Source organism: Solanum pennellii, chromosome 1 (genome assembly GCF_001406875.1).
Source record: "Solanum pennellii chromosome 1, SPENNV200".
Lineage (NCBI taxonomy): Eukaryota > Viridiplantae > Streptophyta > Magnoliopsida > Solanales > Solanaceae > Solanum > Solanum pennellii.
Genome location: NC_028637.1, coordinates 102,969,051 through 102,982,916, shown reverse-complemented (window position 1 = coordinate 102,982,916; position 13,866 = coordinate 102,969,051). Strand labels below are relative to the sequence as shown.

Below are 13,866 nucleotides of genomic sequence, written 5' to 3'. Positions count from 1 at the left end.
TTCATTCTTATTTTGATATGATGATAGTTAACAATACTTTTAATGAAGTTTTTAAAGTTTATTTTAAAAATTAATATGTATATATTTAATTAAGTTGTAAAAATTGATTAAACTAGTATTAAGATAAATGAAATATTTATGATAAATAAAATTTATATCAAATTAGAAAATGTCAAATAAATTAGAACGGTACAGTACGAGTAAGAGGGCTATTTCGCAAATATGATAAAGTATTGTGGCAGGGACTTTAGAAATAAGAAAAGCAATAAAACAGCTCATTTTGGACAGTATCCCTTTTCAACGTGATACGTCAACGAGAAAGAAGAAGATTTGTCAAGAAAAAGAGAAGAAGAAGAAGAGAAGATTCCAACAAGATATATAGAATATCGATATATATCTTAGAAGCGAAGAAATCTGAGGTTTCATAATTTGATTGAATCTCTGAAATCACATTGCAATATCTTCATTATCAATCAAGGTGAGCATTTTTTCATCGGAAAAATTAAAATATCTTCCGAGTTTTGTTAATTACCTTCTTCTTTTTTGTTTCTAGTAATATGATTTGAAGTTGTTTGGTTGATTGTTATGAAAATATGAGCAGTAGTAGAGGAAGAAATATTTGGATTGATTTTTTAATTTTTTTTTTGTCGCGTTCCTGTTTTGGAGTGAGTAATTGGATTTATTTGTCTTAGATATGAAAAATTGATCAGACCTAGCGAGACTATTGTATGAGATTTGTGGAACAGTTTTTTTTCTCTTTTGATGTTTCTGATTTTCTAATAATTTTCTTTTGATGTAATAGGAGAAAGGATAAAGAAAGATTCAATATATACTAATTGTACCCAGTTACACTTTAGAAGTTTACATAACGTAAGCGTCCGTTAATGTTACTTATATGAAAAAAATATATGGAAAGCAAGTTTTGATTTTCACTCGGTAGAGATTTGATGATCTATTTGGGAACTAAGGTTGGCTAATTGTGGTATAGTCTGTTTGTAGAGGAAGATTTTTGCTAGAAGTGTCTGCAGAGATATTGCGGTCACGGTTTCTAGCCTTTTGATTGTTCAAATTGATGTAAAGATGGAGTTTTTCAGAATGCCTATGGAAAATAGATAAAGTTGCGAAGGCTAATTTAGTTTGGTGTTGCTGTAACATAATCAGTTGTTTGTGTGCACATTCTCACAGCTAAAATTGGGGAAAAGAGCTTAACTTTGTGCCCCACCTGGCCATTTCATTTCCAGGTGGAAGATATCAATAAGGGCATCTGCAGCCCAGATTTTTCTTTTCCACTCCTCAAAATTAGAATTAAATCACCTCTTATGTAGCATGTTCCGAGGTACATCATACAATGATTATACAAGAAGGAGCAGAGCATATGTGAGAAGCCCCTAGCCAAATATATGATTAATGGAGCCTCTTCTCTTCCGAAAAGAGATAACAATAATTTCCAATCTTTTTTTTGCTCCCTTCCCAGAATCCTCGAGATAAATTTGCTTTACCCAACTAACTGCCTCCAGCCTGAGAAGCATACCTTTAACTGATTTATAAAAACAACTTGCTTTTAACCTAATCTTTTATGTTGTTTGAGTCATGTTTAGGAAGAGAATATTTTAATCATTGTCAATATCGATCAAATGATGTGAACAAACTAAGGGGTGTCTGAAATGAAGTCCAATCAAAAGTTGTTCAGTTTCTTCTGATTTCATGTCCCAAGTGTTAGTCACTAGTAGAAGGATCCAGATAAGCTAAAATTAGCGCTTCTTTCTTTCCACCTAAGTAAAACTCAGGAAAAGTATAGCTGTGTGTTAAAGCACAAGGAAACAATTTTGTTCCTTTTGATGCTATTTTTTTTTCCGCTGATAATATTGTTGTGGTTCCTAATATGTGGTGCTAGTTGTTGGGTGTGTCTATGGGGGAGGTCCAAGGTCTTTGTCTCATTTCCTGCATAAAATCACTTTGCGGATTGGATAGCCTAAATTTGAATGCATCAAATCGCTTTTAGTTAAAGAGCTGCAGGAAACATAATGATTCTGAACAGCTTTTGGATTCTCTCACACTCCATGAGCCGCACATCACATACCCAGTGTAATTCCACAAGTAGGGTCTGGGAGGGTAGTAGTGTGTACGCAGGCCTGCCTTTACCTTTGGAGGTAGAGAGCGTGTCTCCGATGGACCCTCAGCTCAAGTAAAAGCAAATCAAAGCAATTCAAAAACCACACATCACATCCTCCTCCTTTAAAAACATTAAAAATTAAAAACAAAGAGTGATGCAAGAAAGAGCTTCCTCCCTGGATGATTATAAAATAAAAATAACAAAGAGCTTCCTCCCTGGAGCATTCCTGTATATTTTTGGAGCCCATCACTATTCGCAATCCCCAATGAGAAAGAGAAAGAAGCCTTTCTTCCCCTTCGTCGCATTCTTGGTGATAAGTGTGCTCCTTCTTCGCCTTCATTTGAAATTCATGGATGATGCAAATTGATAAATCTGGCCAGATGAACAGGGCCGGTACCTGCAAGAGTAACAGGGAAAATTCCTTGTATACCCAAAATATTTACCTGGTACTTTAGGCAGGCGGGATTTTCCAGCAAGATCATAGTTTGTTTGACTTTGATTTTATCCCACTGTTGGGGACTGTTATTATTGGTCATAATTCATATAGTTAATATGTTCAGGATGTCTTTATTGCCTTTTATTGCGTCATCTCCCTTTAGTTTTATGTTTGAATTCAGATTCATATTGATTGGAGTAGGAAGTGTTGGGATTTAGTCATGATACTTAGCTTGCTAAATAATGAGATCATGTTTATCAAGGGCTATTATATTTTTGAAGGTTTACTTATCCAACTGGTACATATCTTTTTTTTCCTTACAGGGATCTTGTGTGCTTTTCAATGGCGAATTCCAAAGGGCCATGTACCATGAGAAATATGATGTACAATGGGAAGAGCTCTTTACTTCCACCTAAAAGCCCCTTTCCTAGTATGGCCCCATCATATGTCGATTATGTCCCTAGTTCTGCTTTCAACCAAAAGGGCATTCAGAAACCCAGAGAAGGAAATTCACACCATCAGCGTACTTCCTCTGAAAGCTGTATTATAGAGGAGCAACCGTCTTGGTTGGATGATCTTCTTAATGAGCCAGAAACTCCCGTGCGCAGAGGCAGTCATCGACGTTCATCTAGTGACTCCTTTGCATATTTTGATTCTGTTAACGCTGCAAACTTGGATTACACAGCTCAAGTTGATAACAAGTTCAGAAATATGCCTCCTATCCCTTCCTGGGGGTCTCAAGACTTCGATTATTACAAAGATGCTCGACAAGCTGCTTCTTTTGTCGACCAAAACTCCTCAATCCGACGCAAGAATAGGGAAAAGGATGTATCTTCAACTACAGTATCACATCTCCGCAGCCTTTCCTCTCCTGGGGAAGATCTCCGTATTCAGAGGTCTGGATCACCATGCCTCCTACAAGAAGGAGAGAGGCCTAGATCTGCAGGAAGTGACAAGCAAGATGTAGCAGAATCTGGCCCTCCTTATCCAAAAGGGTCTGCTGAAAAAAAAGATTCTTCTCAGAGTAAGAGTTCTTCATCAGAAACTGACACAAAACGCGCGAAACAGTAAGTTCAAAGCACTCTGCCACCACCCACCCTTTTCTTAAAAGAAACTTTGGGAAGGCAGAAGGGAATATGTTTGTTAATTTGATATTTGCTTGACAACTTAGTTCAAGATAACTGTACTATTTGATCAGAAAATTTTCTTTTTGTGGATAACCGAGATATTCCCGAGAGCTGTGGCGTATGGTTTGAAACTTGATGGATAATGGGCGTGTGGCACTCTCTACCCTTCTCCACTTAAATACCCAATTTTGTCCGCGGATGGGTCCCATGATGGCCTTTTTTATTCCATTTATGCTCCAAGTCCATCAGTAAATCGTTTACGGTGGGTGCCTGGGTGGGTAAACTGTAGGAGATCCATGTGGTTAGACTAACTGGCCGAGAAGGTTAGCAAGGTTCCTTCTATGGCGAAGTAAGAGATCTTTTACTATAGTGGGTCTTAGCCTTTTATCATCTTAACACGTAGAGTGGCTTTATCTAAGTTGAAATGGAGCCTTTCTTATTTAGCCGTAAATCTAGTCATGATCCAAACTGCCCTTTGTATTAATGTATCTTAGTATCTCTCAAAATGTTATTTTAGCATTTTATGTGGAAGTGCCCCCCCTCCAAATATGAATTTTATTAACATAAAATGTGTCATAATATACAGGCAATTTGCTCAGCGGTCACGTGTCAGAAAGCTTCAATATATAGCGGAATTGGAAAGAAATGTACAAGCTTTGCAGGCATGTATTAGTTGAACTTTGAAATACATACACTGGTACCTGGACATGAAATGGATGTTCCATTTTGGTAACTTGTTAATATAATTAGTTGTTGTGATTTCAGGCTGAAGGTTCTGAAGTTTCTGCTGAGCTTGAATTCATTAACCAGCAAAATCTTATCCTCAGCATGGAGAATAAAGCCCTAAAGCAGCGCTTAGAAAATTTAGCTCAGGAACAGCTCATAAAGTATTGTAAGTTTCTTTATCTGTTATACTGAATTATTCTACTTGTTTCTAGAGCTTGTAGTCTTGGACTATTTTGATAAAGTTGATTATGCAGCAGGTCTTGTGAGTCCAAACCTTACATAGCGAGGAATTAGATTTATCTGAAATAAGGATTATATAATTGATTTTTCATGGTGAATAAAACAACTGAAAGTGAGTGAGTATTGGTTCAAGTGAGCTGGGAAGGTGGACACTGTTTTCCTGAAACTAAAACAAAACTTTTTGAGTAATGTTCAATTCGATTAACAAAATAGCGGTCTCGAGGGAAAATGGGGACAATTACTGGTCATCCCATATACATCAATTCTTGGTAAGAAGATGGAATGATCTGGTTGTAGTCAAGTATTGTGGCCTATCGGTGAATGAAAACCATGGAAAACCAGGGTGAAATTCCAGCAGAGACAAAGTTCCTGGTGATTTCGTCGGTACTTAAACTGGTGGGAGGTAGCAAGCACCCGATGAAATAAGGAAGGTGTGCGCGGCAGGTGGCCCAGACACTGTGACTTCTTAGAAATGAAATGATCTTGCTGATAATCTCAAAGTTTTTTGATCCANGTTTTTTGATCCCATAAATATGAGAAAAATTGCCTTATCTTCCAGATGTTTGGAAAACTAGAATTGTCTTCCCTGGTACCCCGTTCTACTATAATTATTTGAAATGTTTTATATCACTTCAAAAGGCATAAAAGTACTCTTCACTATTAAGGTTGTCTTAGTCTCTTAGCACTGAAATAAAATTGTATTTGTTAGTCTAAATGATGCTGCTTTTTGCGACTTGATCCCTTATGATCTCATTTTTAAGATGGACAATCTAATACGTGATCCCTTATGATCTCCTTTTTAGATGGACAATTTAACTAAGGCGAAAGTTTCTTTGGTGGTGGTGGGGGTGAGTAGTAGTACTCTTTTTTATGCATTTGGATGACCTTAATGTGAACAGGTCCATATTTTCTGCTTCAAGCGTTCAAATTTGCTTACCTTTCCAAATCAACTAGGGGTGGAATTGTTATTTACCTCTTGAGCAATGGTAGCATACATACAGATTAAATTGAATGATCGGATGACTTTTGTGGAGCATGATTTTGTTGTTTAGCTGATTTTTGTTGCATCTACCTTTTGCGCTTTTTTGGTAAAACGGAAAGTTACTTAGGCAAATAAAGAAAGAGAAACAATGTGGTCGAATTTGCAATTACAGAATTGCTAAATAATTGATCTATTTTTCAAGTCCCACTTTCTTTCCTTGATTCTAAGACTTGGAGTAAACTGCCTTAGTTGAATTTAACTAATTTGAACATGGGAAATGTTCTGTTTCTTTTTTTTTTCTTTGAGAAGGTAACATTTTTTGTATAACTATTTGCTGCATAAAAAATACAGCTATCCTACTTACAAGGAAATATAGGAAGATATACTAAGCTATAACCTACTTACAGAGATCCTAGAACATCAATAAAAGATTCCATTTCCATGTCTTCCATATATTCATGTTTACACCAACAATAGAAAAGGGCTAGGCAATAAATCTTAAGTTTCTGATAGAGCTGTGATTGTCTTCAAAACAACTTTGATTTCTCTCTTTCCAGACTGTCCACCAAATGCAAGCAAGGATAAACTTCCATCTTTCGTTCTGTTCTGACTGAAAGCTATATTTGTTCCAGTTCTCCAGCACTTGAAGTGTATCTCTTGGCATCACCCACATGATCCCTTTTAAATTAAGGAAAATCCTCCAAAGTTGTCCAATTAACTAGCAGTGTAAAAAAAGATGGTTGATTGTCTCTGATTCTTCTCTTCACATATACTTTTTGTTCTTTGCCGCAATCTCTCATAATTGTACACATACGACACCATGACTTCACTTTATCAATCATCAAAACTACTTTATTTGATCTCCTACTTCCCAACATTTCCCCCCTTTTTGATGATGATAACCAAAAATTTATTACACATCAAGACTATTTGTTAGTCATCAAAACTACAACTCTTTGTGATCCATCAAAACTACAAACTTCATGTTTTCTCATTTCCCAACAATTTTCCCCTTTTTGATTATGACAAACTATGTATATGTGATGATGACAAACTATGCATATGTCTATCCACATTATATAATTTCCCCTTTTGGTATCATTGAAAACCAATAACCAAAGAACCCGAATAACATTCAATGAATGCAATATCATTTTTAACTAATAACCACTTGGGCAACACTTTCAAATACACTTTTTCTAACAAAATGGTTAGTTAATCTGAGGATATTAGTCATCTGAAACTCATACACAATAAAGATCTTCAATGAGAAACGAAATAAACAAATATGTACCAGTTTATGCCCTTAATAAAAAACATATGATATCATGAGTATGAGACAGACATAAGCACATCAAAGAATCAAAGAGTCTAAAATTTGAGGATAAGAATTGGGACAAAGATTACTAAAGTGAGGAAGAAAGGGATGTTTACTGCCATTAATAAATTTTTTTCAGCATGCCCATTGTGCACCAGCTCCTTTATTCTGATCAGTTTTCTTAAAAAATGAAATTTCATCAAAAGAAACATGAGGTACATCATCAATTTTTTTATTTTCATTCCTCCATGAATTTTTTTTATTTGCCTTTTTCTTGATGATATTTTGAAGGAGTACCAACTACAAGAGAGTCACCACATTTTAGTGCACAAAGAGATGTTTATCAATAATGAAAGCATAACAACAATTTATTTCTGTAAGAATTGTTCCCCCTGAGAGATAGACAGGTTATACACTTGGAATGGATGAAATATCAATTTGGAGTTTGTGAACCTGGTTCAGAAGTGAGAGTTAAAGCAAGGTTCCCCTGAAATAAAGCATGAATGGCTTGAAGACTGAGATTTTCATCATTAGAGCAGTTTGAGATTGAACGATGCTTATTGTCAAAGAGGGTTCTTGGTGATTTTTAAGAAAGTTGAATCTTTGATGATTGATCGGGTTCATTAGTGCTTATGTTTGACCCAAACTCAGGAAATTCATGCATTGAAAAAGGATGACACATACCTGGGTATTACAGAGAAACCAGGTTCCCTTTTTTTGTGTTTCTCCATGATTTACTTGATGGTGTTAGCAAAGAGTAGAGATAACATCCGCAGACTTTCTAAACATTGTTTGAGATGTGACTGGAGTGTGTACCTGTTACAGTACGAGGTTGAGTTAGCAGATATTCATTGTATAATTACTCAAGCGTAAGATTATTCGTTTACTAGCCAATTATTAAAGGAAATCATGATAATGCATCAACTTGTTTCCATAAGACCATGCTTTGACTGATTTTTCTCAAGCTCTTCATATTCAAGGTCTTCACGAGAATGTCGCATCATCATATTCTCCCAGATCAAATGAATCTCAAGCTGATTCACAGAGAACCAACCCTTGTCAATTTTCAATACCTTCCAATGAATAACAAGGACCATGTTCACACAACGAAGTTCCCCCTAAAGGTGTACCATACTCTTACTGTCCCGATTGCTCTATTATTCCCCAAATCTCCAGAACCATAGATTAGTAGTAATTCATGTTGCAGGTGGATCAATGATTGTTAGATGTGAACCAGGTTCTTATGCAGTGTTCCCTAAATTTGCATCATCAAAGATGTTTGATATCATGTCACTTTCTTCAAAAATTTTTTTATCTTGTCTCTTTCATTTTTCTCATCCTTTTCAAGGAATAAACTGCCTCCTTGAAAATCAAAGAGCGAGAAGAAATTTTCTACCATTTTTCCTGTTTGGAGCATGCACTATTTATGTACCAAGTTGGCCTTTTCCCTCTCACCTTCACCTGAAACACTAGTCAAAGATTAGTCTTGGGAACCCAGATTAGCTTGGGCCCCTTTATGTGATTAAAAGGATGAATAAGATTTCTTCTAGCCCATAAAGGCAAATAAGAAAACCTTTTATTTGGAGCATTTTTTTTGGAACCAGGTTCTTAGCCGTTTCAGTCTTTTCCTTTTTGGTGAATTTAACATTTTCCTGAAAAGCCTCAAATAAAGCTTTACATTGATTCTTTAAATGACATGAGTTTCCACAGTGAGTGCATAAACTTTTAGACATGTGAATAGTGTGTGACACAAGATTATTCTGTTTTTTAAAACCTATCCCACTTCGACTAGTGGTTTGCCTTTCTTGAATCTGAGTTAAAATTTCGTTCCAGATCCAGTTTGGTATGATCAAGATTTTCTTGTAGCAACATATTCCTTTCTGTTAAAGCTTGACAATTTATGGTTAACAATTTTATTTTTTCTTCTAGAGCTAATTGGAGTTCACTAGCAGAGTTTTTGCCCTTGTTACTTAACTCTGAGATTTTAATCTATTCTTTTAATTTGTTTTGAACAAAGTGATTGTGTTTCTCAAGATTGTCATTGACTCCTCTTAAAGATGCATAGTTTTCCATCATTTGTTCTCTTTCAAAAATGATTGATTGATATGCATCTATAAGAGTACTCAATAAGGACTCTAGTTCCTTTTTAGAATATGATTCAATATTTACTTTGATGTGATGAAAACTTACCTTGCTTTGTTTGTCATCTTCTCCATCATCTTCAAAATCTGTTTCAGCAATGAGTGCATTTGATTGTTCTATTGCAAGTAGTGACTGATTTTCGAACCCTCCATCCTCAAATTCTTCTTTTGATAAGTCCCCCATAGCGGCAAAGACTCTTTTCGTTGAAAGATCCGCTTCTTGATTGGTCATTCTTCTGTTTGTGGGAATGTACTTATCATTCTTGATTTCCTTTTCTTTTTACGAACTATTCCTTTTTTCTCTAAAGCTTTTAATGGACAAAACTTGACAAAGTGATCCAAACTTCCACACTTGTGACATGCTTGATCTATTGGATTTTCTGTGATTTTTTGAGAGTTCATTTTGTGGAACACTTGTCCCTTTTTTAACATTCTTGAGAACCTTTTGATCATTAACGCAATGTTTTCGTCCTCAAAATTTTTTGGTGTTGTGCCTGTAAGAACCATGTTCTTCTCCTTTCTTTTGCCTTCAATATCCTTTTCTTGTTTTTTCTTGAGTTCATAGGTCATGAGATTTCCGATGAGTTCATCCATAGCTAACTTATCTAGATCACGGGCTTCAGTAATGGCTTCTACTTTGCTTTCCCAAGATTCTGGAAGAACACTCAAAAGTTTTCTGACTGCCTTCCCATTGGGAATTATTTCACCTAGTGAGTGGATTTCATTAATGATAGCAGTGAACCTGGTGTGCATCTCTTGGATTGTTTACCTTCTGCCATTCGAAACAGTTCGTATTGTCTGTTCAAGTTATCAATTTTAGACTTCTTTACCTGAGTTGTTCCTTCATGCGCAGTTTGGAAAGTTTCCCATATTGCTTTTGCATCTTGACATGATGATATTCGATTGTATTCATCTGGACCTATTCCGCATATCAAGATCTTTTTTGCTTTAGCATTGTTCTGAATTGCAAGTTTATCTGCAATATTTCATTCTTTCCTATCTTTTGGTACTTGAGTGGTTCCATCAATTCTATTCTTCATGGGTATGGTTGGACCTTCCAACACGACTCCCTATAGGTCTGGATTTTCTCCTAGTAAATGATCCATCATGCGAATCTTCCACCATCCATAATACTTTCCATTAAACAGTGGTGGTCGAGTTTGAGAAGCTCCTTCTTGTGGTGTAGGTGGTGCAGCCATTGATCCTTTTCAAGATGTTAGTCTTTTAATGAAAAGACCTGCTCTGATACCAATTGAAGAAACCTTACCCCTAGATCAAGAACCAGTTTCTTGTAATTTTGTCGTAACACAATAAAACAAAGATTTATCGTGAAAACCTTCCTAACTCAGGGAAGGGAAAAACCACACCGAAGATGTATATTAATTCAAGATTTACAACTCAGTTAATCAATGAATCTAACTCTAAACTTCTACCCTTTTCGTATAATCGAAAACTCTCCACTTAACAAGAAGTCAAACTTGCTTCTTGTTTACAAAAGCTCTCAACTCTTCTTAACTCTAACCACCCAAGAAGTCAAACCCACTTCTTGTTTACAAAAGCTCTCAACTCTTCTTAACTCTAACCACCCAAGAAGTCAAACCCACTTCTTATTTACAACTCTCACAACCTCTCTCCCAAGAAGTCAAACCCACTTCTTGTTTACAACTCTCACAACCTCTCTCCCAAGAAGTCAAACACATTTCTTGTTACAATTTTCTCAAGACTCAACTCACAAGAAGTCAAACCCACTTCTTGTTACAAATCTAGGAATTATGACAACTCAATAATAAACGTAGAACAAATCAACAAAGACTAATAACCCTAGACTTTAATTGATCAAACTTTAATATCCAATAGTTCTGAGTGGAACATGTTTCGTGAACCTGGTCCTTATGTTGTTGTGATGAAAATGAACCTAGTCCTTGCGTTTCTGTGACGAAGGCCTGCGTTTTTCCTCCAGAAAATTCTGCTCTCAAGATGATATATTTCGTGAATATGCAATACCTATTGTTCTGGCTTTGCTGGAAAAATTCTCTCGATTTTTGTGATTGCAAAGACGCTTTTTTCCTTCAACTTCTTGATCCTTTTATAGATTTGATTTGCCTTCAACTTCTACAAGGAAAGGAATTACAAATCCTTTTCCTTCTTGAACTTGTCTATATTTACTTCATTCCTTATTTGACTTGAATTGTAACTTCTGTATTTCTTTCCTTCTTTGACTTGTATTGCTACTTTTTCATTTCTTTCCTTATTTATTTATTTCCATATTTGTTTCCTTCTTTACAATTCTGCACTTTTTCTTCTTTGCCCAATCTCTCATAATTGTACACATACGACACCATGACTTCACTTTATCAATCATCAAAACTACTTTATTTGATCTCCTACTTCCCAACATTCTTGATTCCCATACCACCATACTTTTTGCTGGTGATCGCTGACTTCCATTTGACCAAATGTATTTTCCTGGTATCGCAGTTGCCTTGTCAGAGGAAGTTTCTTCTGAGAGCATCTAATCCACCATGTTCGTTGGAACACGAAAAATGGGCATCATGTAAGTTGGTAATGCATCCAGCACACTGTTAAATGTTAATCAAGATTAATCTACCCCCCAAGGATAAGTATTGACTCTTCCAGTTAGTCAACTTTTTCTCTCACTTCTCTATGACTCCATTCCGGATATCCTTGGAATTGCTTTTGGCACCAAGGGGCATTTTAAGATAAGTGGTTGGCAGAACACTGGTTCTTCCTCCCAGAATATCAGCCAAGTTGTGAATGTCAGGGACCTCGTAAACGGGATATAGGAAACTCTTGTTCTAGTTAATGTGGAGCCCAGATATAGCCTCAAAAAAGAATGAAAATCACCCTCAAAAATTTAATTTGTCCTCGGTTAGCTCTGCAGAAAACCAAAGTATCATCGGCATATTGTAAATGAGCAATTTCAAGGTTATTGCCGGCCCTTGAATCTACTCTAAAACCTGTTATCCAGCTATTTGATTGGGCGGTTTTCATCATATCATTTAAACTCTCCATGGCAATGATGAACAAAAAAGGGGACAATGGGTCCCCTTGCCTTAGTCGTCTCTGAGAAGAGAAAAATCCAGTTGGTGAGCCATTAACTAGGATTGAGAACTTGATGTTGCTGATGCAATAGCGTATCCAATTGACCCATTTTTCTCCAAACCCCATTTTCATCATACTCCTGAATAGGAAAATCCAGTTCATGTGGTCAAAAGCCTTTTGTATATCTAGTTTGCAAGGGATACCAGGTTCTTTGTTTCTAATTCTTGAGTCAACACATTCATTGGCTATAAGAATGGTATCCATGATTTGTCTCCCTTTTATAAAGGCCATTTGTTGCTCATCCACCAGCTTGTGCATCACTTTTTTGAGTCTCTCAGTCAACAACTTTGAGATGATCTTGTAGATGCTGCCTATAAGACTAATAGGCCTGAAATCTTTCAATTCTTTAGCTCCCATCTTCTTGGGGATCAACGCAACATGTGTAGCATTGAAGCTTCTTTCAAATATGTCTCTTTCATGGAAGTTTTGAATAGTAGCAATGACCTCAGTGTTCACTACTTCCCAACAGTGTTTGAAAAAGGCCATTGTGAAACCATCTGGGCCAGGTACTTTATCACCAGCACACGCTTGGACACTGGACCATATCTCTTGCTCTTCAAATGGACTTTGTAGCATCAGATTATCTTCTGTGGAGATGGTGGGACAAACTCTCATGTTATTATGGGGTCTCCAATCTTCTGTCTCTGCACATAGGTTCTGATAAAAAGAGATGATCTCCTTTTTTATATCAGCCGGATTCCTTATGGATTCACCATCAATTTCTAGCAAGTCAATATTGTTGTATCTTCTGCGTGCATTAGCTGTTTTGTCGGATAGGTGGTGTTTCGGAGAAGTTGAACGTATATATAGCTAGTCGTTTATTTTAATTTGTTTCATTGAAATCTGCAACTAATAAATTTATATGCAGTGGAACATGAAGTTCTGGAAAGAGAAAGAGGAAGATTACGAGCATTGTATCAGCAACAACATCAACAGCCACAGCCACAGCAACAGAAGCCATCTCACAGCCATCGTCGCAGCACTAGTAGGGATCTCGATCAACAATTTGCAAACCTCACTCTGAAACAAAAAGAGGCTGAGCTTGATGCTGTTTCAGGACAACTCCACATTTGACCGTAAGTGTAGCTATGCCTTTAATCACGTCTTACTGACTGTCCCTCAGTTGACTTTGCCATGGAGTGACAAAAGTTCACAATTTCCATTGTGCGATATCAAGAAGAGAGGTCTTGCTTCCCATGTGCTCACCTCCAACGGGTTTGTCTCCTTCTGTCTAAATTGATTCTAGTTCTTGTTACAAAACATGTGTCTTTTACATCAAGACTTGTTAAGCTTTTAAGTGCACCTGGTGGTCAATGCTTAAGAAAAGCATTTGTCGCAGTTGACTCACCTGAGGTGGTTAAATCCAGCATGATGTCTCATGTCTTTGTATGTTCGGAATGTTTAAGTTCATCAGTTTCCCTTTGTAACATTTTCCAGCTTCTAAATTCCCTCTAATTTCATCTTCATGAACCATGTAATGTAAGTATTGATGGAGGAGCTCTTTTCTGCTTATTCCTTGTTTCTTCTTAGTGCAATAAAAACATTCTTATGGATATGAAGTTAGGCCTAGCAAACCCTATCCCCATACTACCTAATATGTGACATTTCATGTAAGTATTGCATTTTAATTAAAATCATATGGGTTTTGCATTCTAGTAGA

General features: G+C 36.4%; 1 protein-coding gene across 2 annotated transcripts; it reads left to right on the top strand.

The window, feature by feature from the left end:
• The first annotated feature begins 276 nt into the window (after positions 1-276).
• On the top strand, positions 277-13,761 carry LOC107032084 (uncharacterized protein At4g06598-like). Of its 2 annotated transcripts, XM_027918100.1 has the most exons (6): positions 277-478; positions 2,873-3,616; positions 4,263-4,338; positions 4,442-4,568; positions 11,562-11,637; positions 13,075-13,206. In XM_027918100.1, the coding sequence occupies exons 2-5, from the start codon at positions 2,892-2,894 to the stop codon at positions 11,597-11,599; spliced, it is 966 nt and encodes a 321-aa protein (XP_027773901.1). In that variant the 5' UTR covers positions 277-478; positions 2,873-2,891; the 3' UTR covers positions 11,600-11,637; positions 13,075-13,206. The 2 variants fall into 2 exon arrangements, with proteins under 2 accessions (XP_027773901.1, XP_015089153.1); XM_015233667.2 differs by lacking the exon at positions 11,562-11,637 and having other exon boundaries at positions 279-478; positions 13,075-13,761.
• Positions 13,762-13,866: the final 105 nt, after the last annotated feature.